The 24748-nt window shown below is 48.1% G+C and overlaps 10 protein-coding genes across 10 annotated transcripts; 2 read left to right on the forward strand and 8 right to left on the reverse strand.

The window, feature by feature from the left end:
- Nucleotides 1-496: 496 nt before the first annotated feature.
- On the reverse strand, nt 497-1143 carry BDR25DRAFT_308541 (uncharacterized protein; the record flags this gene model as incomplete). Its single annotated transcript, XM_033691017.1, has 3 exons — nt 497-784; nt 858-926; nt 1036-1143. 3 exons carry the CDS (start codon nt 1141-1143, stop codon nt 497-499), a joined length of 465 nt encoding a protein of 154 aa, XP_033554489.1.
- A 409-nt stretch (nt 1144-1552) lies between these two features.
- BDR25DRAFT_364545 (CBD9-like protein) lies at nt 1553-2604 on the reverse strand (the record flags this gene model as incomplete). Its single annotated transcript, XM_033696849.1, has 3 exons — nt 2363-2604; nt 1997-2267; nt 1553-1928 (listed from the first exon to the last, which is right to left on the reverse strand). Exons 1-3 carry the CDS (start codon nt 2409-2411, stop codon nt 1553-1555), a joined length of 696 nt encoding a protein of 231 aa, XP_033554490.1. The 5' UTR covers nt 2412-2604.
- A 1216-nt stretch (nt 2605-3820) lies between these two features.
- BDR25DRAFT_274960 (uncharacterized protein) lies at nt 3821-4690 on the reverse strand (the record flags this gene model as incomplete). The annotated part of the gene is made up of 2 exons (XM_033687452.1): nt 3983-4690; nt 3821-3924 (listed from the first exon to the last, which is right to left on the reverse strand). Exons 1-2 carry the CDS (start codon nt 4683-4685, stop codon nt 3821-3823), a joined length of 807 nt encoding a protein of 268 aa, XP_033554491.1. The 5' UTR covers nt 4686-4690.
- A 605-nt stretch (nt 4691-5295) lies between these two features.
- On the reverse strand, nt 5296-10046 carry BDR25DRAFT_299514 (uncharacterized protein). The gene is made up of 6 exons (XM_033689169.1): nt 8943-10046; nt 8535-8887; nt 8339-8484; nt 6467-8283; nt 5887-6413; nt 5296-5833 (listed from the first exon to the last, which is right to left on the reverse strand). Exons 1-6 carry the CDS (start codon nt 9669-9671, stop codon nt 5485-5487), a joined length of 3921 nt encoding a protein of 1306 aa, XP_033554492.1. The 5' UTR covers nt 9672-10046; the 3' UTR covers nt 5296-5484.
- A 320-nt stretch (nt 10047-10366) lies between these two features.
- BDR25DRAFT_249788 (uncharacterized protein) lies at nt 10367-12766 on the reverse strand. The gene is made up of 5 exons (XM_033686032.1): nt 12432-12766; nt 12254-12386; nt 11639-12203; nt 11129-11587; nt 10367-11073 (listed from the first exon to the last, which is right to left on the reverse strand). Exons 1-5 carry the CDS (start codon nt 12649-12651, stop codon nt 10657-10659), a joined length of 1794 nt encoding a protein of 597 aa, XP_033554493.1. The 5' UTR covers nt 12652-12766; the 3' UTR covers nt 10367-10656.
- Nucleotides 12767-15976: 3210 nt separating this feature from the next.
- On the forward strand, nt 15977-16138 carry BDR25DRAFT_205735 (uncharacterized protein; the record flags this gene model as incomplete). The annotated part of the gene is made up of 1 exon (XM_033684463.1): nt 15977-16138. A coding segment is annotated over one exon (162 nt), but the record flags the coding sequence as incomplete, so codon positions are not given.
- Nucleotides 16139-16397: 259 nt separating this feature from the next.
- Nucleotides 16398-16631, reverse strand: BDR25DRAFT_205859 (uncharacterized protein; the record flags this gene model as incomplete). Its single annotated transcript, XM_033684470.1, has 1 exon — nt 16398-16631. The coding sequence occupies one exon, from the start codon at nt 16629-16631 to the stop codon at nt 16398-16400; it is 234 nt and encodes a 77-aa protein (XP_033554495.1).
- A 200-nt stretch (nt 16632-16831) lies between these two features.
- On the reverse strand, nt 16832-19395 carry BDR25DRAFT_2804 (uncharacterized protein). The gene is made up of 5 exons (XM_033687808.1): nt 19271-19395; nt 18583-19208; nt 17861-18528; nt 17478-17812; nt 16832-17407 (listed from the first exon to the last, which is right to left on the reverse strand). Exons 1-5 carry the CDS (start codon nt 19362-19364, stop codon nt 16869-16871), a joined length of 2262 nt encoding a protein of 753 aa, XP_033554496.1. The 5' UTR covers nt 19365-19395; the 3' UTR covers nt 16832-16868.
- Nucleotides 19396-19834: 439 nt separating this feature from the next.
- Nucleotides 19835-21869, forward strand: BDR25DRAFT_249790 (amino acid transporter). Its single transcript, XM_033686033.1, has 3 exons — nt 19835-20297; nt 20354-21468; nt 21524-21869. Exons 1-3 carry the CDS (start codon nt 19944-19946, stop codon nt 21849-21851), a joined length of 1797 nt encoding a protein of 598 aa, XP_033554497.1. The 5' UTR covers nt 19835-19943; the 3' UTR covers nt 21852-21869.
- A 1214-nt stretch (nt 21870-23083) lies between these two features.
- BDR25DRAFT_2849 (uncharacterized protein) lies at nt 23084-23936 on the reverse strand. The gene has a single exon (XM_033688145.1). It carries the CDS (start codon nt 23723-23725, stop codon nt 23303-23305), a length of 423 nt encoding a protein of 140 aa, XP_033554498.1. The 5' UTR covers nt 23726-23936; the 3' UTR covers nt 23084-23302.
- Nucleotides 23937-24748: the final 812 nt, after the last annotated feature.

Consider the following 24748-nt stretch of genomic DNA (forward strand, 5'->3'; position numbering starts at 1 on the left):
TTGCGGTAGAGGAGGTTCGGTTTATCCTGACATTGCTTCCACCTAGCTTTGTGGCGCTTGTAAGATTAGATTCTGTAATCGCAGATTTGAACCTGCACGCGTCGCAGTGATCCTAAATTGGGTCACGATTTGGATCTTAGAAGGGTGTCTACTTTTCAACACTGTTCGGCTTCATAGGTCTTTTACCGCTCGATAAGCTATAATATCATTTCCACTCTTTGGTGTATTTAAAAATCCATCAATCGGTTACGTTCCTCGTCTTGATGTGGCAACCGCTATTCGTTGAAACCGGTCGGCGAGGGCGTAGATAAAACTGCCAGCAACAAAAGAGGGATTAATAAGCAAGAACAACAATCTATTCAGTCACCCCTAGGTGATATGCGATGGCTGTGCTTAATAGAATCAATATCAGCAATGTGGCGGCATATGAAGCTCCAATGAATTTTGACTTTGAAACCCTCTGAAGCTCATCCTTTGCTGAAGCATGGGTCACTTGTCACTCCTTTCTCTGCCCTTTCGCCAAAGAGTCCTTGCTAGTCGTCTTCGATCTTTTGGCTTTACCTTGCTGACTTCCTATGAGCGGTCTTTGTTCTCGGGGGCCTCGTATAGCGGAATCTCTGCGTCGTTCCATTGCCTGCATCCAAATTTCATGGCTCGTTTTCGAGTATCGAGGCCGTTCATTGCCGGAATCGGGGCCTACTTGACCAAAATATTGCTCAGATTGTATCACCTTTTTCTCCTCTGATATTCTCCTTGTAAAGTTTCTTTTCTTGATATCCTGTTGCTACTGGGGGTCAGCCAACGCTAAGCCTATTTTGTTCATATACGCCACAATCATTTTGGCTACAAATACTTACGGTGTCCTTTATGTCCATGGCCTTAGGATCTGTATTTTTGTGATCTAACAAAGAAATAGGAAAGTACGCCTGCAGATTTGTAATCAGAGGCTACACTTCCCTAAGAATCTCCCCGGAATTTCCACTCCCTTCTCACGTGGTGGCTGCATTCAAACCTGGTATGCCCTGGTGGAAATACCTGGTTCGGGGCGTCTTCAAATCTTTTGGGCAGTATACCTTCAATTTTTATATCACCCGTTGTCATCATCGCCGCAGATCCCCCTTGTCCAGCATCAATTGAGGGCATCTCTACTGTCACATTCGTCAAATAGCTTCGTTCTCATTGGTCACGCTTCTCGCGCATGTTCTCCGCATCTCAATTTAGATCGCGTTTCTTCCGTGACATTGAAATAAATTGACTAGCCCAAGCTCAATACCTGACAACCAATCGTTCGTTTCTGATTTCGTCTGACAGATGGTGCGGGGAATTGAGCTAGGATCTGCCTTTAACTTTAATTTGACATTCGACTTCATCCATGCTGTGAGGGCCCAGGAGTTTGCCGCGACTTAAATTAATGATTCATTGGGAGAGAACATTTCTTGCCTCACGATTTTGGCGGAGGCATCCAAGCCTTAGCATGGATATTCACAAAGTCCTGACAGCATTCATATGCCAATATCTGCTTTCCTTTTACTCGGGACAATATCTGTGTATTCTAAGCATACCACCTCCTCTCCAGATATTCCTCTTCCTTAACATCCCTCTTCGTCCCCGTGTACGGATTATTCGTTACAAAACTCGCAAAACTCGCATTCCTTGCAATCGTCAAATCGTGCGTCCAAATTCCGTACTGCTCATGTACATTAAACGTGCTGGTATTGCTGGTTGGGGTATCCGGAGCCACACTCGAGCACGCATATGCGAATTGGGTTTCCGTCATCGTGTCAAGGTTGACATCACCGTCTGATGTCGACCACCGCGTGCAGCCTTGGCATCGCGATGTGACTTGCCAGTGTGTGGTGTTGGATGTTGTACCTTTCAGGTAGGTGTATGTGGCACCCTCGTAAGTTCCAGGAGTGGCGTAGTAACCACTGAGTAAAGGTATTAGCATCTATTTCTTCCATTCTTCCCAATTCGTTATGGAATTTGGATGCCTTACAAAGCCATCCGGCTTGAGACGATGGCCTTCTGTCCCGTCTTCGCCTTTGTGTTCCAATGCACCGAGAGGGGATTATTTGTCATGTGTCCTCCCCACGCCATACCACACCAATTGAACTTGTTGGGAACGACAACTTGCAGAATTGCCTCCGAGGTATTGGAGCTCACGGGAAGTGCAACGCGATATGAAACACCGTTGGGTAGCGTAATGGAAGAGTATGTAATGCCGGAGGTCTTATCATAGTATTTTGAGGCTGTGTACTGTGCGGAGACTAATCATGATTCAGTTCCATCCTTGCGAGACGTGGTACGACTGTGGTATAGAGGCGAGCATAATGCACGAAGGGGTGAGAAGGGATAGACTCACCTGTGCCGCAAATTGAAGCAAGGCCAGAAAGGATCTCGAAGAATCTCATCTTGAAACTATGTCGCACAAGAAAGTATGTACAGTATAATGGTAGGTGAAGATCTCGGTCTCCTTCTAGAAGGCTGGGGAGCAACAGCTATTTTAACAGCCGCTCATCCATGCCTCTCCCAAATGGGAGTACCAATTACGATCGCACCATTTGAATCATAATGAACGGCAAAATTAACGAGAATAGAGTATAGTCTAAGGCGCTCATAGTGAATGCAAGTGAATTCGAGGTCATTCTTCCCTTTTGATGTTCCGGGTATTTGAAGCGTGGAGTTGGTATTGGTCAACTCTCTTCCGGTAAAATGCGGATGTAGATGACTGGAAGGAACCTCGTCCCCGCCGAACCGGGTTCCTTTCACGAATATCAGTCAGCCTTAAATGTTCCCAAATGATATTGAAATCACAATCAAATATCATCTACTACGGGCCAGGCGTTGGTAGTATTTCCCGGTTGGGGTTTAGAGCCGCTAGAGGAGGATGAAAAGGGAAATCGAGTAACCTAATCAAGCTAGTGAGCTAAGTGGGCAGTCTTGGAAGCGCAGCCCCAAAATCCTGTGAATTTGGGGAGTAGCATTGCAGGAGAGCTTTGAAGGATCTGGAGAAATATTGCCCTGCGCGCTCTGAATGAGAATACCCCCTCGCGAATTCTGTTTCGATCTTGCTCCGTGTACGGGAATGGGCTTGCGATGCGAGGGTTAACGACTCTTGACCTGCCAAGAACTGCAAGATTTGCTTTCAATCCGTACGATGCGACGCACGTGGCGTGCATGCTTCTGTAAAGTCTAGATCTTGTCAATATAGCAAAGGTGAAGGTGAATCAGTGGACGTTGGTGGGCTTGTGGGGCGTACTCCAACCGTGAGTGGGGCTTATTTTTCGTTTAATGTGGGGGCTGTTGAGGTTGAATATAACAACTGAATTGAAGGGACACTTTGAATGAGAGGCAACTTTCCGGAAGAGATCACTCTTGGCGCAGAAAATCGGCTTTGTGGAAGATTGTGAAATGATATTGCATTCCGAACCTATGCTCGAGACATGCGTATTCGAAAGCACGCGTGGTTTCCTAGCACAGACACCGCTGAACGATACCGCATACACCTTCTAATTGGAAGTTGAAATGGCCAAGGAGAGGATATACTTAGACTAATGGCAATATTTTTGCATTCATGAAAGGATAACGCCATTCAAAGTACCCGCTGGAAACGGTCCTTCCCTTGCGTCTAGATTCTTTACTCGGGTGGCTTCTCGTGATGGAAATCACTTATAATGAAAACTTCAGCAATGAAGGCCGAACTACGAGAAGGGAGAAATAACATAGGTTGAAATTAGGCTTCGATAATAGCTATCTAAATTCTTTGATACCATTAGATATCCAACGGATGCCCACCCCATCCGTACCTATCTCACTCACTTTAATTTGGAAGTGCTGCCTTGAGAATATCAATAGCCAATTTCCCCTTTGCATGCTGTGTGTATCCCTCCACATACCGATCTCCAAAAAGCTGCATCCAAGTATCTACATTAATAGTTAATTAAAGGCGCATCCATAGATACTGAAGGATAATCCAACTTACCATACGTAGTTGCAGGTTTTGACCTCGCAAATCCGCATATGATCTTACTAGCCCCCGGTCCGAAATCGAGTCTTGGAAACTCACTCTTGACCCTATCGTACTCCTCCCAAGTCAGGGTGTGCGTTGAATCGCTATTCGGGCCCTGGATGTCGGACAAGATACCAGCTCCCGTCGCCGCAACAACAGGCTGTTTATACGCAGAAATGGTTGGTGTGGTATGTAGAGCAATCGCATCCCAAACAAGCTGTTTGCGGTTCTCATCCCAGCCATGTGCGGTGCCATTCTTCATCTCTGCTTCGATAAAGTCCCAAGCTGCGATAGCGCCATCGACCTCGAAGCGTTTGTCTGATGAGATGAGCGCGCCGGTGTTATCCCAGCCGAGATCGTGCAGAATGGCGGCGACGGCGTGGGTTTCTGGGTCAATGGCCTTTCGGAGAGTCGTGTTTGTGTTGATAATGATGGTGCCGAAGAGCCATGAGCGCATCACGTGGTTAAAGGTCATGTTGTCGGCATGGGCCCGGGCAAAGGCTAGGGCGGCTTGGACAATGGGTGTATCCGGCACTGTTACACCCGCTATGACCTTCGTTGGGATGCCCTTTTCAGGTACAAGGCTGAGAGGACTGGCCTCTGAGAAGGAAGATCTGGGGACAATGAGGAGAGCCACGGCTATAAGTGATTGAATAAACTGCATTGTGAGAAACATTGAAACCTTTAGTCCACGAGTAGCAAACTGGTGTGAATATCTCTCTTCTTAAGTATCTCTAGTAGCATTATCTGATTGTGCTGGGTTTAGAATCGCGATGATTACTTTCAGGAACGAAAATGAAATTGATACGGATGACGGCACGGAACGGCCAGTAAATGGTTACCGTTCCGTTCCCGCTGCAGTCACCCGAAAATAAATGTCCCGTAGGGCAACCATTCTAAATTCGACAATATTCTAGTGTCCCTGACTGGCCAAAATCTTCGCCAGAAACTTACCGAGAAACCAAAGTAGGTCTGCCGCACACTGCATCCCTTCCCCGTTTCAATAGTCACTGAACCGAGATGCCGCCTTAGATGCCGCAATGATCACTAAGCTTAGTGCCGCAATGATCACTAAACTCATGTACCCCAACGCTGTCGGCAGATGTGCATCCGTAGAGTCAACACATCCCATTTATTAATAATAATTACACTCCGAGTCGTGTGACAAAAGACAAAAGTCAATAGGAGGGGTTCCAAAGTGTTCAGAAATCAGAAACTAGCAAAGGTCAAGTCAGTACCATGCGACCTCACAACCGCAAGTCTAATAGTTTTACAATATTCTAAACCTACAATGCCATCTACAAATCCTGCCCGTTGGGTATCTCAAGCTATTCCAAAATCCTAAAAGCCCACAAGAACGGCGAAGTTACGAAGCAATATACAAATGGCTACGCGAGGCCTTACTCAATAGACATTGGTCGGTTTGAAGCTAAAACTGGCATATAAAGTTCGGTAAATTGGGCTAGAGGTTCCACTCAGTCGTCCCAGCTACTCTTCGTTGGAGAAAACATTTTAGACAATCGGTTCCTCGACTTTTCTTTGAAAGGGGCTGACGCAATACTTCGACCACCCGTGTCCGTTCCCTGGCGTTGAAATTCGATGCTGGAGGTGCCACTCGAAGAGCGAGAGATTGCTGGCCTGGGTACCTGAACACTTAGGTTATTGTTGCTGTTGTTGAACGCTTCAAAGAGCATATTGAGCTGAGCATAGTCGTAGGGGTCGATGTCCTCTGAATCTTTTCCACATTCGTCTTGAAAAGAGTCGACACTACCAGTCAGCATTTTGTGAACCTGGGCTTTCCATGAAGACTCGTCAATGATATCTCTTTACAGTATATTGTTAGTATTATCCATTAACGATGTTTTAATTTAACTCACTCAAGATGATTCTCCTTGCATAGCCTGTCATCAAGAATCTTAAGTCTTTCCTTTCCAGCCACACCAAATCTTATGAATCCGATTGTAAAGTGCCGAGGTCCAAATCGATCGTTTTCTTCGAGCTGTTTCGCAAATTTTACAATTGTCTTGTTAATTGCGTCGGGAGGATTGGTTCCTTTCCAAATACCGTCAGTCAGCACTAGTAATGTAGTAGCCTTTTGGTTGCTCCGTGATGGATCCCACCATTGACGGAAGACGTCATGAAGCAAATGGTTCATGTCCGTTGGCATGAAGAAGTCATTGCTAAGTGGTTCCTTGGGCCGGGCGGTGTTCAGTACGTCCTTAAACTTCCTCCTTCCATCCTCTCCTCGGAGTTCCGATTTATTCAGGGAATGTCCATTGATGGTGAACTTGACATCAAACCCATTTTCGTCGAGACCGGCAATTTTCTTGGCAAGAGTTTCCGCCACAAAGGTCACGATCGGCCAGTGATCGACCATCGTGCTGCCGTTATCGACAACAAAAACCTTGGACGTATTAGTAGTGCAAGAATTTAAGGAGGATTGTTAGAAACAATTACCAAGTCCCGATTATGTATGAAAGTTGCTAGGTTTTCGTCTTTCTTCAGCTCCTCCATGCCCAAGAGGCCTTTCAACATCGCTCCAGCTTTTGCTTTCTTCGTCTTGGGTTTATTATTATCGAGCGTTTTGCGAACATGGCAAACATCCCAGGGCAGACCATAGACACTATCAGGTAGAAGGACTGTTTTCTGGCTGCCATCCAATGAATTCAGAGGCTGGGGTGGTTCAGTGTTTGAGATAAATTGCTCTTCCTTCCCAGTGAGCTGTAGCGGCGGATACGACATAGGAAGCTCAGAGGTGGGAAGGTTAGAAGCAAACGCGCTTGGAGTGACCACAATAGAAGGACTCAAGTTAGCAGTTGCATGAGAATCCACACCGGTATCAGGCACAGGCTGCTCTGGCTCACCAACGGCAAAAACTAGAGTCTTGGTGCCAGCCTTATCCGCTGCACTTGGATGAAAGCCATGTGTCAGGGGAGGGTGTAGATCATCATTAAGTCCATTTTGCAAAGTATAGTCTGTTTCTGATCCGCGAAGTATTTTGCTGGTTCCATTCAAAGGAACGATTGGATTTTGGCTGCTTGCATTCGCATGAGCCGGTGGTGTCACTGGAAGAGGATCGAGGAGGTCTTCACTTCGGAGTTTGGTAGTTGGGTTTATTTCCACTGGTGGAGAGAATCCTATTGAAGTTGTAAATCCTGGACCGTAATTAAGTGAGTGACTCTGCCGTCGTTGATTGGATCTGGATGAATCAGTATTGGAGTCGAGATCCTCCCCGAATATCACCCGACGACTTTGCCGACGGCTCAGGGCTTGCGGTTTCTCGGCGGATCCATTGCTGGTTGAAAGAATGCTTTTAATAGGCTTTGGTGAGGTAGTCCTGGGCTGGGGTTGATTAAGTACAGGAACGGAGTTGGGCTGAGCAACTGATCGACTGTGCGTTGATTCGGGAGGCTGCTCATTTGGCTTGCTCATTTTGAGATTTGGGTTACGCGGAGTTAGGGGTCTGGGAGAGGGTGGCGGTGGATATTCTGAAAGGTTTGCCTCGATAGGGCTGTATGTGGTCGCACCGCCGTGGCGACCCTCATTTGATGAACCAGAGGTTTCCTCAAGAATGGCGCCCTCTAGCTCTTGCTCCAAGAGCTCTTTTCGGTATGGCGTTTCTGCAAGAGGAATGCTCTCCAGAACAGTTTCTTTCTGAAAGCGCATTGTCGCACGCTGGGATGGGTCGACCGGAACCCGCCAGGTTCTTTCGACCAGCTGGTCCCGCTCCTTGCTTGCTTGTGAATGTCGTTGTAGCGGTGTCGTTTGCATACCGGAAGCCCTGCTCTGCTGGGCTTCATTTTCTATGGCCAAGAGAGCACGCTTTACCGAGTCGTCCGTTTCTCGTGTGTACTGGGGCAGATCCTCAATGTTTCGCTTCGCGGTCTTAATGAGCTTTTTCAGCTCACCACACAGAACGCTAAATTCGTAGCGGTCTCGGGTATCTCTTTGAAGCATATGTAATTCGATGAGATCAAGGACAAGGGGAGTTGCGGTGTCGGCTGACCGTATATGACCTCTCAAGAAGTTGTGCCAACGTTTTATCTCCGGTAAAACGTCATTACAATCATGGAAACGGTCAGTGATCCTTCCATCCGGTGTCTGAGTACCGCGTGTCATTTCCCTCAACTTGCGGTATTGTCGAGTACCTTGAAGACCCAGTACAACCCAGGTTGCAGCAACCGAGAGAACGCATCCAAAAGACCACGTATCAATGGACTGGGTGACCTCGGATCGGGTTCCGGAGATCTTCATGCGGGCAAATTCTGGGGCACCTGCTAGCTTGGTTAGAAATACAGTTTCTTCGCCGCCTGATGTTTGTTTGCATACCATAGGTGTCTGTACCCCCTTCGATGTATTGGGTAGGGACTTCACCCCTACCCTTCTTCTCAGAAAATCTTGAGAACCCGAAATCGGCTAGCTTGAATTCTCCATGGACGCGAAGAATATTGTCAGGCTTAATATCGGCATGCCACCTAGCTCAGTTACTAACCCAAGGTCTGGAGAGACGGGAGAATGCTCATACCCATGATACTCCATAATTTGCTTACCTCGAATGATTTTGAGGTTATGAATTCGCTCGATTGCGATGGCAACTTTGAACAAGGATTCCCAGAAGCGGATAATCTCAGGTGATCGCACCGGAGCAACATTGGTGAGATCCGCGAAGTATTCGTCAAGATCTCTTTCACCATATTCTAGAAGCAGGTTGTAAGTCTTTCCCTTCGTCCCTTTCTCTCTATTGTCATGCGTATAACATCCAAGGTAGCGTACAATGGGCATTTCGGGATCGTTCTTCAATCCGGAAAAAGCCTCCTTCTCCCAGCTGTATATATCTTTATTTTCCTCTGAGTAGGACTTCAGTATCATCTGGAAACACTTCCATAACGTTTTAGCAACTTGTCAGTGGTTACGAATTGGGGAAGTTGCTCACCCATCCAAACTCTGGGTCCTTGTACAATGATTTACTAAGAGCACCTCTGAGATCTTCGTCGACAATCAAGTCCTCCTGGATTGCGACCCAAGAGACCGAAGCCGTACCTCCCTTGTTATTCACTCTGATACGGTGGCAAAATGGCATAATCATCTTGCCTCCTGCAAGATCTCCTTCCATGTACAAGCGAAAATAGCTCAAAGGCGGGCAGTAAGCCCACTTCTCTTTTTCGAAATCTGTAACAATATTATTTATGTCGGCTTCAGGGATATGTTTTTCGCGAAGTTTATCTCGAAGTATAGGATGATCGGCGTTGTAGTTATGTTCGGGAAGATTTAAGTATCTGTCGTACATACTCGCACCGTGGAATAGGTCTATGAGTTCGCCGCGGTCTTTCTCGAGCAGCATACTAAACACACGAGTGCAGCGGTCTTCCCCGGTAAAGAGTGGCCGGTAGTCGAGGGGGAACCCAAACGCCGCATGATGTTTGATCTTGTCGTGAAGCTCCGCGAGCAGGCGACCGGCCTTGGTATTGGGTGAGTCTTGAGAGTCTTGCCGGTTCATCCAGGCTTCTAATTTGTCGACGTGGACGAAACGTCGGTGGCAGGTACAAGTCTCCGGAGGATCGCATTGTCGTTGACAGGCCACTGGGCGTGTCCATTCTCGCTTCAATCTGGCTTTAAATTCCTCCTGTATGCTCTTAAACGTTCCTTGTACTGAATCACCCATGGTGGCGTGGATCCGGCTGCGGTTGTAGAAATCCCATATCCCATAGGAAGTTGGTTCACTAATCGTGGAGCTGCGATGTGTCGCAGGTGAATCGATGGAATCTATAGGCTAGTATTTGATGCGTTCGGGCGAGAATAATTAATCTGAAGGAGCTCGAGGCTGAGGATAGTGAGGGAGTTTGATTCGAGATTAGTAGAGCCTCATGGACGAGGAACAGGGCGGGGCAATCCATTGAAATGGTTGCATGCAACGAAGCACTGACCGGCGTGACGGCTTGTGGCTTCAGAAGCTGATCCAATCGCTAAAACATGACAATTGGGGGCGCATCCGGAAAGAGTGTCGCAATCGCAAGCCTCCTCACGCTGCGAATTAACTCCAAAATCCAAGCACACTTCAAGCACACCCGCGCATGGGTCGAGGAGAGACAAACCGTTCCTGCGATTCAGGAACGATGCTGAATAAGAGGACCGAGAAAAAAAAACAAGCACCAACACGGTCCGGACGAAAAGAAACTCTTTCACCTCGTTGCAGAAGCTGAGCATCATGTCACTGGTGACTGAAAAGAGGGCTGTGAGCCCCTGCTCGGTGGTGGCGAAAAAGGTGCAGGCAGTTATCAGGCAGCGATCATGCAGTGGGGTTGAACTTGAGGGCCATCATTGCAGCCTTTTTGCAATTTGTCAGACCTTTATTATTTCCCCATCTCGACTTTATCCTTCTTTTCCCTCTCAAAGCAGTGCTTGAATAGCGGTGTAGTCTTCGAGGACTGCAAAATCCGAGCCTTGGAAGCCCTGGCCTTGGATTTGGGAGTTCGCAGACTAGCGGGAACGCCTGTTCCCCAGCGGGACCTGCCATGCCTGGGGAAAGCTGCATGCCTTCCAACCAGCGGCGCGCTCTACAAAAACAGAATATTGCTGTCACACGGATATGTTCTGCAAAGCCCGTGGTTCTAAATTTATCTTGTCGCCCACGGAATGACACTCATTCATCACGTGGGTGACTGTGAGCTCTGGTGTAATGGCAAAGTTGGGGGCCTTCGCCACGACAGTCTCGACACGAGACCGTGCATTTTCCAGCCCCTCATTAACTGCTGGATCGATTGCCATCTAGAGAGGTGCTGTGAGGAATCTGCAATCGGCCGTTTCGACTCTTGGGGTAGTTGAGCGTGATCCATCGGAATATTAGGCCCGGGAGGATTCCTTAGTGTTTTCGGCGGGTGCGAGACGCTCCTTGCCGTCTCTGAAATCTTGTAGGTTGACCACGCTACTGCAAGCGTGATTGCTGTCAAGGGAAGAGTGACTTGGAGCCATCTCTTCAGCGCAAGCGACGAGAATGAACCATCGTTCGACCCGCCACTAGCATCGCTTTGATTCTGGTACTTGACTACGTCCGTACTAAAGAATGTCTAGGGAGATTGTCAATTTTCATTAAAGGGAGTGGCGATAAATTTGGGGTCTTACTGAGACAAACGTGGCCGGTAGATATATCAAGGTGACTATGGTGACGATGCGCATAACGATGGCCTCTCTCTCTAGATTCAAATTTAGTTGCTCAGTGCGCTCTGCCGCCTGACCTTGCAGATGTTGAAGGACAAGTTCTTTCCGATCACTGATGATTTTTGCAAGCAACTTTGTGCGAGATATCTGCATGCCGAAATCATCAATGATCTCGTCTAGATGAGCGACAAATGTGGATAGATCGTCACTGCATGCGTTTTTGAGGGTGGTCGGGAAATCCTTGTGCACCTTTAGATTGATGTAGAATCGTCGAAGAGCCTTGATTACTTCCACATTGGCTTCTATGACCATGACAGCCTCGTTTGTCTTATCTTGCCAATACTGGAGATCCTGAATGTGGTATGGCCGGTACTCCTTGTGTGCATATCCGGGCCCTCGTGGGCCGTATATGGCCATCGAGCTCTACCGGGTGTTTAGCGTAGATTTGAAAGAGGGGTTAGAGCGGAGGCTCACCTCTGCGTCAATAACACGTTCAAGCCAGCGAATATACCAGCGCCAATCTTCTGTAGACCAGTGGCAGTAGAGCAGATGAGCGGCAAGGCTGGACCGGAAACACTCCTCGAGTGTGGCAAACGACTTATCTTCTGGGCGGCCATCTGGGCCGGTCAACTCTTTGTAACGCTGCTGTATGTCGATGCGTCCTTTCGTGACGATCCACAGCGTAGTACCAAAAACTACATCGAATTGATGATAGACTGCAGCTTGCCGGATAGACCACTCATCAAGCTTGATACTCTCATCGCTCTTTTTCTTGAATGTAACACCTTTGAGGTTGTAGCACATTTGGAAGTGCCTTCCGCTGCGATCCAATTCTGGAATCGTTGGTCCTCGAGGGGGATTCTGCATGATGCTCTGTTCACGGAACCCGCTGAATCGGAGGTCTTTTGGGTCACTTTGCGCCCCAAACACTAGCATAAAGTCAAGATAAACAGGCATGACTTGATGGAAAGTTAGGAGCTGAGTGATGCTGCTCCGCGTCGTCTTCAGTTGATCGCGCGCATGCTCAGCGTATATATATCTAGAGTGAAGTTAGGTCCCGGTTGCAGATTCAATCAGGTGACGTCGTACATGAATCGGCATTTTGGGTCCCTCTTTTGCACTGTTACAATCTTGTGGCCCGCGTTCACCGGGTCTTGGATGACCGTTACCCCAAGCCATTGGGTTAGTTCATCGGGGGAATGTATGTTCCTCTTATCGATAGCTGTATTTGTTAGGAGGAAGCCTTTGCATAGTTGACATGGCGAACCTTTTCCTGAGGCCGTGCAGAGGTCTCGGATGGGGATTTCAAAGTCATTGTCAATGTCATCCTCTCCATCTACGAGACAGAGATCTGACTCGCAGTCATCAAGACGCTGTTTATATGAAGCAAGAGTGGAACGATAGGTAGTAGTGCCCTTCGGGATGAGGTTCTCAGGGTAGTTGATGAAGTTGAGGTAGGAATTTTGGAAGTCGCTTGATAACGTCATTTCGATTGCTCAAGTCTGCTAGAAGTGTGAAGCTATTGCTGTACGGAGATGAGATGAAAGGGACAAGGACATTTTGAGCATGGAGAATATACAGTGAGCGCCTCACGGAGTGACCCTGCGGCTGTGGGAGTAGATGAAATGCGCATGGACAGGATGACGATCACAGGGGCAACAAGGCACGGACGCGGCTTCCAAGCGAAGCGCCTACTTGCCGAGGCATACTCGCACGAGCGCACCTCACTCCTTTACCATCCCGTTGCACCACTTCAAAAAGGGCCAGGTGCATTGCTTGGATAGATACTACGAGTTTCTCCAATGGTTCCTTGCTGCCTTATGACTACACCCAGACATCAGCAAAACTGCCACCAGATTAGCGCTCAGGTGATTGCGAGTCCCGACGAGTTCGATTCCCATCCCTCAGCCTCCTCAGCTCCCGCCTATCCCCCTAGTGACATGTCTCAGCCTCCACATCTAAAATGCATCCTCGTCCTCACTCAACTACTCACCTCCGTCAGTAAAACTGGAATCTCGAATTCCCAACTATCGCCAACCTAGGACAGCAGTAGTCAGTATTGCCTCCATTTGCATTGGAGCCACGTAGTCGTACATGCTTCGCGTTGAAGTCTATCCAGTGCGGCCACTTTCCCCTCAAATAGCCCTCAATTTTCTGCCATGGGAAGTCCTGGTACGCTGGATATCTGTCCTGCACCCGCCCCGTGTTGGCCTCAGACGGAAACGTGGGCCTGCGTTGGGCGTTGCTGGCCTTCAGCAAGGACGAGTCGGTAGGACGTCGGAACATGATCTCGTGGACGACTATCTATTCTAGAGCGAAGATAGAAGTAGGAGGTTTCAAGATACGACTAGTGGGAGCGAACAATGTGGACAGTGGTGTTCCGCTGTCTCAAATCCTAATATTTGAGGTGAGCAGGTTGAGAATTTATCCGTTTCCACACGTTGCATCATTTGCGAGTGGCCGCACCGGAACCTACGGCCTCGTTACACCACGATGGAACTGCAACTAGGCTACTGTACTCTTGCATGAGGGCGAATTAACGGTTTCGCAATCGCCTTCACGCCCTTCAAAGGCCCCGGTTCGAATCCCGGAGAGGTTGTCCTAAGAGGTTGCCGCGAAAACGAGGTGTGCAAATTAAAAAGCAGAACGTGTCAAAGACTAGGCAACACTCCGGTGTCTCCTGCAAGGCTGAGAAAACCGGAGCCTCGACAGAGCGGTTCCAAATTGTCTCCGGTGTCCCATAAGGCGAGAGGTTGCACCAGCTCCAACGATTGGCTGTACGTGGCATACTTCCGGTCAGCCCAACTCGGAATCCCTCTTGTCCTTCAGCCTCATCGTCTCACTGATTGCCTTCATTCAGCTCTAGCTTCAGCACTGGACAGTATTAAGTTTTCTCCACATTTCGAGTACGGATTTAATGTTCTAAATGACCACGTTTGACCCTCCTTTGCTTATTTTTTTTGTACTTAGCATAGATGACAGTCCCAATATCTCGCGTCGAACACATATCACTACGCCGAAAAATTTGGAGATAAACTTCAAATAGATATTCATTCCTTGAATCAAAATTTCGCCGGGCCTAGACACCAGCCAAAACTGTACGTTTACGATCAACAACCACGGAGACTCACTCATGCTCGATTTATTGCTGTCTCTCAATCTCCTCGACACCTATTTCTCCCACTAATCACGCCGCTTAACTCGTGATGCGATAATAATTCGCTCGACTCACTTCTATCAAGTACGCTAAGATATGGAATGCGCAGCTATCACTGACCTGAAGCACCGTTTGCACCACCGTTCTTGTCACCGGGCAGATCTTGCAAACATGCTGTACCTTAACGTACTTCCATACCGGCCATTTAGCTCTGAGATATTTCTCGACTGTATTCCTACCATAACAGCATTCAACGAAAAGTGCGAAAATGCAACGGGCTATAGGTGCTCCCCAGGAATGAAGTCATTATCCCCTACAATTACCGTGGTGCTTGGATCTCAACCTAGAATATATGCTTAACTTAGAAGTCTAGAACACCGAATGCGATTGGTAACAACGAACGTTATCGTACTACGATAACCTAACTCCTAAATTTGAAAGGCCGTCAATTTCATACATCAGCGCAGACACGCCCTGCGAGCTGTCACTCTCCGCTACATCATCGCGGCAAGAAGTGCGAACGTTCGATGTCTTTAAAAATATATTGTGATGCTCGCGAATATTTCGAAGACAACTCAATCGCGACGACTCCACTAGATGACCAGTATTTGACCGTGAGAACGTGGCTACAACACATGCTGCTCACATGCTGCTGCAAATCGACGGAGGTATAAGTCTATTTTCTGCTACAGAGGTGAGAAAGAATGGTGTCGAGTCTCGGGAGAGCACGCGGCGGTTTTCATTACTTCAAGGTTGCCATGCTGACTAACACATGCACCCCTGGCCATGGCAAGCCAGGCACAAAGAGAAGCCTTACCAAGTTTTGGTCTCTCAGTTTGGTTCCCCCTGGCCATTTCCTTCCACTCCTTAGTCTATGATTCCATCTTATTTACGATGGGCAGGCCCCCACCTGAAAAGAATCTTGAGATGAAGGGAACGATTGCCGATCCATAGGAGGAAGGAGGAACATATTCGGGGATATTAAATGTTAAAAATTCTCGAGGATTTGCTTACTTACCTTTCTATCTGAAGGAGGTCTGATTGTGCTAGCTGTGCCTTAATTAATTGATAATCTCAGGTTTGGCTTACCATCACCCGAGTCTCCCCGCCGACTTCATTCATATTCCGTACAGTAGCATCTGCACCCACAAAATTGTCGTAGGATAACCCAATTTCGAAGTCTGATATCTTTTCCTACCATATCAGATGGGCAAAGGATTCTGAACGAAATCCTGCTAGGCAGAGTCTTGGTACCAGGGAACGAAGAATATGGGAAAACCAACAGCGCATACTTCACCCTTTCGAGGGCAGCATGAAACCTTCCTTCGTCGCTCAGCCAACGACTGCAAACGAAGTTTCTGCTCTCGCACAGGCCTCGTATCCACCCCCCAACAGAGGTGAGTGCCAAATGGCCGTTCGAGAAAGCGGTCACGCACCATTCGCTGTAAACATTGCTGGGGGGAGACTTGGAGTTCAGGGTATGCCGAACTTGAAAAGTACAGGTTGACGACAGCTAGGGGGCGTGATCCAAGGGTCGGGGTGGTTGGACTTGTGCTTGGAGGTAAATCCTTGATGGATGGCAGTTCCTCGCAGTGATATCTAGTACTCTTACAGGAGGCCTCTCTTTGTACTCACCCCAACACGGCTTTGCCTGAGATTCCGTCATCGACTTTGAAGCCGTTCTTGCGTCCGGCGAAATTGTTCATGCAAACGCTCAAGAGCATCGGGCCCTCTGGATTGCGCTTAAAGGAGGCTTAAACAACTTCGGAATTGGTACTTCGATGAAAATGAAGACATTTGAGTCTGGCCCTATATGAGGAGGAATTACGTTCTATCTCCCAGATGTATTTCCCAAGCTTATGCAAACTACCTGCGATTTTGCACCGAATGGTACTGACCAGGGCAGCGTTGTGATTTCTGGCATCGGGTAAGCTCTTGGTAATATGATAGTGTCTTGTTGCATGGACCATATGAAAGGGTTGGACAATCCTCCCGTGCTGCAACCGTTCGCCTCGTTGCAACCGCAGATCGAGCATTATACTACCATGAGGTCTTCGACACATACGTAGAATTCGATTAACCATCTCGCGTAGCTTCCCCAAGTATCCATTTAACTGAAAACCCATCTTGATCTGGCGTTAATCGCTGCTGGTGTTGATGCGATATCGTACTATTGGTCGCGTCCTTGAGTCGAACCTGTAGGGTGCTCCACGGGATACTATACGTCTTTGCAGCAGCCCTTTGGCTCTTATAAATGCTAGTACTATAGTCCGTAATAGGCTGCTCGATAGCTAGCTCGAGATTGTCCATAGTTAATCGAGGTGTGCTGAGTTAACGCGCTGAGAAGTGTGGGTGGTGGGGCACGGACGCGGATTTTAGGAGGCAAGAGAATGTGGCCTTAAAAAGATAGAGAATATGAGATGACAAGAGAACACATGAAAGGAGAACAAGTGCTCTGGTGCAGGGTGGAGAAGGAAGGAAGGGAAGAATAGAATCTGAAGTTTTCCAATGACAACTATATACACAGAAGAATGCTCTAAGACAGCTCTATGCAAAGGTAGAACCTTGCAATAGCTTGTACTCCTTATCCTTATCATCTTCACTTATGATCGATCTTGTAGAAAAAGTTTCCGATCTTGAGGTTGGACTTGATAAGGGTGAAAACGTCCTCGATGTGCGGGCCGGTAGAGCAAGTGTTTGGTACTGTCGGGGACGCTCTGCTCGTCTCGAAATGAGAGCTTTTTGGATGTCATATTCCCTTTGTTGCTTGTCTCTAATCCTGCCAATGATGTTGAGCGAACTTTGGAGATCCGCTCGCTCTTCCGGTGTCTGCCCATCAAGACTAATCCACCTCACACCTTTCACCTTTTCGATGCCATCTAGATCTGGATGTCGTGGATGCCCAAAGAGCGCAATGTTCCATGACGACAAATCCGTGCCATGGTTTGCAGAAAGTTGAGTAATTGAGAACTTTTCGCGCTTCGGAGGATGGCACTCTAAGACTGTCCGGAGGCACTCGGCTTGCTTTTTCTCTTTTTGTGAGCCGCAGTCACAGGACGGAAGGTGAATTTGAATGCTTGGGTCAACTACAGATTAATCAGTTTGCATACTTGTTCATTCTTAGCGAAGGGAATAAGCGCAAGGAATGGGACGTACGCTGTAAGACAAGGAATGTAGGCTTTCCGCTGACTTCAGTGAACAAAATTACGATTGGTAATGCGGGTCGCTGCAGAACTACGACATTTCCTGCATCAGGCGCAGGTTCGGGGAACCGCGGTCGAGGTCGAATGGTTGATGCCATGGTATTATTACTGTGGATAGAATCGGCCCGGCTCTGCGTCGGAAAAGAGCTAGTGGAGGGGAGCGATTGATAATCTTGTCTCGGGGGTGCAAGAGGCTTTGCTTGCCAAATCTGGATGCGGCCCAGGCCTTGCATCTTCTCCGTCCGACCCCAGGAATTCGATCGATGGAAGGCCCAGCGGAAATTAGAACTGGCATTATTAATACAAGCCACACATGAGGACTAGGAAAGTATTTACTTATCGAATACGACTTTGTATCCTAGAAGGGCCTGCTGGAACTTCAGCAAATCCTCATCCACCTTGAACTCATACGTGTAGCCGCTGCTTGCGCCTGGAAAACAGAGTTCGATAATATTTTGGTACGGTACTCTTGGTCGACCTGGTAGGGCATATCTTGGAACTACCTGCACTTGATGCATATTAACCACTTTGTTATCTTCATGTGGTGCGAACGCACTTCCCCCTCCATTCAAGCGAGATGTGACGGTGACGAGTCGCAGTTCGTTTCGGGGCCGCCGAAACACGATCAACTCTTTCTGGTGTTGCCCATGGTCACCCAAAGAGACCGCAAGGATTTTCTCTTCCTGCTGACTCTCGTCAGCCTCCGTGATCGATACAGTATTCGTCTCTTGTGGAGGCATCCAGATTCGAAAGGAGTCTAGGTCTAGACTGGCAATATTGGCTTCTTCCGCGATGATTTCTTGCTCATACTTGGCGTATTCCATTTTGATCTGTTCTTGGATACTTTCTAGACACCATCTCCAGAGCGAATCGGGACCAGCTTCTCTCAGGTGGGTGCTCTCAACCATTCGATCGAAGATCCAACGCGCCTTGATAAGGTTGTTGAGTTGATGAACAGTCGGATGCCATATTCCAAGGCCATTTCCCGTGAATTTGATCGTGCTCTGCACAAGAGAATTAACACATCGATCGATCCGATGCTCTAGAGGGTACCGTACCTGTTCTAATGCATTCGCAAGAGCGTCTAGTCCTTCTTTTAAGGGAAACCTCGTGGGATCCTCGTACGCGTTTGGCTTGTCGCGCTCGAGAGCGGCGATATACTGATCGTGAAGTTCTAGCATGACTGGGTGGAGGCCATCTTTTCTTGGTCCTCCAGATAATCCGGCTAAGATTTCTCTCAGGACAAGAAGCGGCAGTCGCTCAATTTGAATTCGAATATCTCTGAGAGCATTCGCTGTTGCAGCCTGAACTGAGACGGAGAGAGTCTGCATAAAAACACTAATTTTGGTAGAATGAAATTGGATTCTCGCCCTCAACTTGTCTGCGCTCTCTTGTCCCCCAAAGACGTGCCATTTTGCATTGTCCCAAGCATTCGCTTTCTTAGTCAGGTATTTCCCATTCTCTTCTAGAAGCTCCTGACACTGCTGCACCGTCTCGAGAAAACCTCCGACCAATTCTGCTTGCTCTTGCTTTTCCTTGAGCGTCTTCAGCTCCCAAGAATGGTAGTCTCGGACGGAAAGTTGTATTTCGCGTACTCGGGCGAACTCGTCAAACGCCTTCCCGAACTTATCTAGAAGGCTTTCGAGCCCGCCGATGTCGCGGCCAAACTGGAAGTAGTGGATGTCTTGAACGTAACGTCCAGTTAGCGAGATTCTTCTGGGCGAAGACAGCACACTGCAAACAAACCTGCACGATTCAGCTTTGAGAACCAAATATCTTTGATTTGCTTTGCAGTCTTTGAGGCTAGTACGATGTCAGTGATGCTAAAGCCGAGCGACATCGGGCCGTTCCGGTGATGAAGAACTGGGGAGCATTTACTGCACGACGATACAGCGTTGATCCTTTCTCAGCCCGCTGTATATGTAGAATCATAGTTGTCGAATGGACGAAATGCGTTTGTGGTAACCGGATACACAAGCTGCGCCCCAATACTGGCGAAGTCCAAGTCCGTATCGCCTCACTTTTTCAGCTGGTGGACACGCTCATTGGCGAGGCCAAGGCTGTGGCACACCCACCAATACTTGAGGGTACAAGGCGCAAGGCAACCACGACGCCACAAGACTCTTTGGTCTTTCCAGAGTGGATAGAATCTCAATTCTACCCTGAGCACAGCCTAGCTTGGACACGCTTTGAGGCTATGATTCCAGTTTCATTCACCGGTGCGACGCCACACCGACCCCGTGGATATGTTATTTGGAGTGACCGGATGCGATCGCTTTTCCATCTGATGTATGTATAGTGGTAGAAGTACAGCCGCTTCCTTGTATCTGAGACAGCGAGTATTGTAAACCTCACTCAATCCGGACCCTATCATCCGCACCGAAGAGCCTCGGGCCTCTCTGCAACTTATACTCCTCACATGATGGCGACTTCTACACCAGGAAAATTCGACGAGGAAGACCTTGTGGAGCTCGAGTTGGACCAGGAGCGGATGCGTAAGGAATATGCTCCAAGCCGGCAGGAGAAAATTCACTCGTTCACTGTCATTTGTCTCATCTTCAACCGCAGTATTGGTTCCGGTATCTTCGCCACTCCAGCGAAGATTCTTCAGGGAACAAACAGTGTGGGTGTGAATATCGTCTTCTGGGCCATTGGGGGGTTACTCGTCATGTGTGGGACACTTGTATGGCTCGAATTTGGGCTTTCCATCCCTCGCGAGCATGTCGATGGCAAAGAACGCGCCGTTCCTCGTAGCGGCGGGGAGAAGAATTATGTATGTGCCTTTTGTACAAATTTCTCACTTTCAACTTTTCAGGCTGACACGTGCAGCTGGAATGGATACTCCGAAAACCAAAATTCCTCGCAACGTGCATGTATGGCATTGCCTTCATCATCCTCGGAAATCTCTCCGGGAACGCCATCGCCTTTGGACGATACGTCCTGCTGGCCGCCGGATATCAGGATCCACAACGAGGTCCGGTGATTGGTCTTGCAATCGCCGCTCTCACTGTAGTGGCACTTCTTCATGCATTTTCTCGACGAGGTGGAATCCTGGTAAACAACCTCTTTGCTATTATGAAAGCATGTATCCTCCTCACCATAATCATCCTTGGTTTCGCTGTACGTGGTGGCCGAAATTTCAACAATGAAGAACCCCGACCGACAGGAGCAAGCCTCAACCCGAACGATGCCTTTACCAGTACAGCGAAAGGGCTGGCTAGCTACACGTCCACATTCTTGTATGTTCTTTACACCTATTCTGGCTTTGAACAACCCTTCTACGTTCTCAGTGAGGTACATCAGCCGCGGAAAAACTTCGCCCGAGCTGTTATATCCGCCATGGGTCTGCTGACTGTGCTCTTCGTTCTCGTCAACATTGCATACGTCTGTGTCGTCCCAATAGAGGTCATTGTCAAGCCAGAAAATGCAGACGTCGACATCACGAGCCTATTCTTCGAGCAAGTTTTCCATAATGACGTTGCCAAACACGTCGTGCAGGCCTTTGTGGCGTTTTCGATCCTGGGGAACCTAATCGTTATGACATTCACAGCCGCACGCGTTAAACAAGAGATCGCGAAAGAGGGTATACTACCAAAGAGTTTGTGGTTGGCGACGGGGAAAACGACACCCACGGCAAAATTTCTCGCTAGAATCACGAAGAAAAAAGGAGACGCTAACATCGTTGATGGTAAAGAGGATTTAGAACAGTCCCCAATGGCTGCACTTGCTCTGCACTGGGTCTCCTCCATTTTCTTAATTGCAATCACAGCGAAGCTCAAGCCGGGAGACGCTTATAGTTTTCTGGTGTCATTATATGCGTACGTTATCATATCAGTGATGGGGTTCTTCACCAGTCTAGGACTGGTATACGCCAAGTATGTACGGAAAGATTTTGTTTCGCAATACTCTCCACTTGGCGGCTCCACAGCGGCTATCATATACTGGTAAGTATTACAACCAAATTTAACTAAATATCTTCGGGTTTTAACAATCTAACAGTGTCTGTAATGCCTTCCTCCTGGTAACGGCCTTTCTCAACCCGCCCAACAGCCTCGCTCGGACAACCACTGCCATACCCAACTATGTCGTGCCGACTATTGGACTTTCTTCTGCTCTTTGGGGTATAGTTTGGTGGTTGGGGCTCCGGCTCGTCATGGAACAACGAGGTCAACGTCTTGTGGTAACGAGAACACCGTTCTGCGATAAAGGCGACGATAAAGGAGAGTGGGTATTAAAATATGAGATTATTGATCACGTATGGAGGGCAGATAGTGAGACTGGAAGCATGAGGATGAGGCAAATGAGTGATGGGCAAGCAGGGGTATGATTGTCAGAAACTATTTACAAAGTGAGCGCTTAAATAAATCGTTGAATTTCATCAGAACCATGATCGCGGGATAATATAAGCATCTATTACTGAAATAACTCTATTTAATAACCAAGCCGAAAGAGTAGATGACTGGCTATAGGGATGCGGCGCAATAATCTGTAGTTAGCCGGGTCAGATTTCCGAGTTACAGTGAATCGCCGCTGAATAACCTCACAAGATACATGATCCTTGCAAATTCTAGTAGTTTGTGGATTCAATCGGATAGGAGTACTTTGACACATGTCCGTATACGCTAGCAGTTCTTAAGCTCCCTGGCTCTCAATCTGAAGAATTATATTCAGATATGGTCTGGCTCCTATACAATGGCAATGGGAAAAAAGCATTTGCGCCGTCCATTGACGAACCACAAGGCATCAGAACTATCGTCATGGGAGGTCATCGTACAGTTGTTGGGGGAAACGTCTTTGAAACGATATGAATCTCTATTATAGCAGGTTGCCTTTCCGTCTAAGAGGTGGTGCGATGAGACGGTGGAGATACGTATTAACGGAAGAGACGCACAGGAGGGCTCACTATAATGACTCTGTACACGTCACTTACTCCTCGTGGGTTAGAGTACGCGGTGCGTATTCATGCACAAATGCATGGGTTGAATACAATGGATCCGGACTGGACTCTGCCAGCAGGGAGGCGGCCACGGACTGACTTGTCACGAGAAGGATCTAAGACTTTAGGGATTGATGAAGCAGTCATTTTCATACTAACCAGTAGAGCAACAGGTTCCTAGGTGATGCGGCTCATGCAAGCACTGCCGAGTCCTAAGGGTTAATGCTTCAAGCTGGGCGAGGCGCGCAGCTTCATGCAAGCAGGTGGAAAATAGGGGTACGCACCGGCATGAGCTGACCTCTCGAGCTGACTGGAAATTATGCGGAAGGCCCGGGAATCCTTAACGTGTCCGCTCACTGGAAGGGGATCCGGACGTCTGGCGAACCTACTGGCGAGGTGAGGCATTCTTCGATCCGAAAACGTTGGAGATTGGAAGGCCTCCGGGTTTGTAACTAGGCTGTGGGAGTTGGGGCGATGATGATATGTACATGAAGATACATACAGTATTCCCACATCAATAGACGTGGATGCAGATGCCCAGGATGTCGTTCTGTGTTCCCACAACTGTCCGGCCTTGGAATTATTGAAACACGTTATCTCCCCATCATCATTGGCTAGTTGGACTGTTTCGCTGAGCTCTAGATCAAGCTGCGTGGCATTTCAGTGGCGAGAGCCGTGCGACCTTGACGAGGGCTTTATCGGTACTTTTACATCGTAAGTTCGTCCGTCGACAATCGCGACATATGAATGAGAGTATTTGGAATCGCGGAAGAGATCTCTCGCTGTTCCTCTCGTTGCATATTCTAATTTCGTTGCGTATTCTAACTTAAGACCTCGTTCGTCTAAGCCCAATGATTTTGTCGACGCCATCTGGCAAATACCGAAGCACGACTCGGCCTTCTGGGCCGCTTTTGGAAATGACGACGGGAGAGAACGGCGGGAGACAACGGCGCAAGATTGTGGTTGGGATAGCGGGTGGCATTTCTCCGGGCGTAGAAAGAGCTACTATCCCTCCTACTTAAGTGGTGATACGTGGAATCTATCAGGTGCTCAGGGTTAGAGTATGTTTCTTTGAGCTTCTCGAGCCGGTTTTTGTTTTCGCTCACGATCTGCTGTGACATCTCCATGCAATCCTGTGCTAATTCTTGCATCTCGTCAAAGCTAACTGTATCTTTAAACGTACGGTCTTGATGGATCTTCGGCGCCCGAGGAAACCGCGGAGCATAATACCTGGCATTGGCCGGTTTGTCAAAGCCAGCACCCATTACATCCGCGACGAAGGGTCACTTAAACAAGCTGATTGGCCAAGGCAGCCGCCCTCGTTCTAACCTGACGTCGAGCTCGGGAGTGGGAAAAGAAAAGGTACTCACTTCTGCGAAGATCCGAGTAGCTTTACTAAGGATAGAGTCAGGTGTATGTTCTTTGATATACTCACTCGAACCTGTATGGAATTGTCCATTCCACGGCCCCTTTCCACTTCGCCTGGACAATCACACAGGACGTTAGCCACCGGCTACGCAGTCGGATACGATCCTAAAACGTCCCTCGTCATTTCACTCCCCAGAAGCTTTTTAGTTTCGCTTTGGTATCATTTCATTCGGCTCCGTATTCGCAACAAGCAATCCTGCTCACCGTTCACACGTCCAATTAGGACAGTATCTAGACTTCCATCTTTATACCGAGGATCCTAGGGATTACTAACCACCTCATTGAGATTGCTATCGTCGGCAATGGTAGGGTCAAGTAACTCTGTCATGTTTTGCTTGAATAGCATTTCCTGGCGGCGGAGATCATCTGTGAACGAAATGAACTCTTTGTGAAAGTTAAACCCCTCATTAAGTAATGGGAACCCTTGTTCGTATTGGCTAAGCAAACTGAGTGCAAAGGGAAATCCACCCAATACTAGCCCCCCCGATTTCAATTCCCGGCATTTCAGACTTTTTCTCGGCTTTTGCAGGGTACTGATAAAATCACGGAATGTAAAACAAATTGAGCATGTGCTCGGGTGAGAAAAAGCAAACACATATAAGCGAAATGGTGGCTTTTGGGCTGATGATCACTCGACATTGGCTTCGAATCTTCTGATATTTCTTTACACTTCCGTCATACGATGTATCGCGACTCCTAAGCTGGGTTCGTATTTCAGCCTTCATCAGAAGATCTTTTTGACTTCCAACTCTCTTTACGGCTCCCAGCCTTGTTGTGATTTCATTACACAATGAGCTATACCGAAAGCCATAAGCTTCACACCCTTGCGCAGGCTTGTTGTGTAGGTCTCGAAGAAGTAC

This window comes from Lindgomyces ingoldianus (assembly GCF_010093535.1).
Source record: "Lindgomyces ingoldianus strain ATCC 200398 unplaced genomic scaffold BDR25scaffold_1, whole genome shotgun sequence".
NCBI classification, from domain to species: Eukaryota; Fungi; Ascomycota; class Dothideomycetes; order Pleosporales; family Lindgomycetaceae; genus Lindgomyces; species Lindgomyces ingoldianus.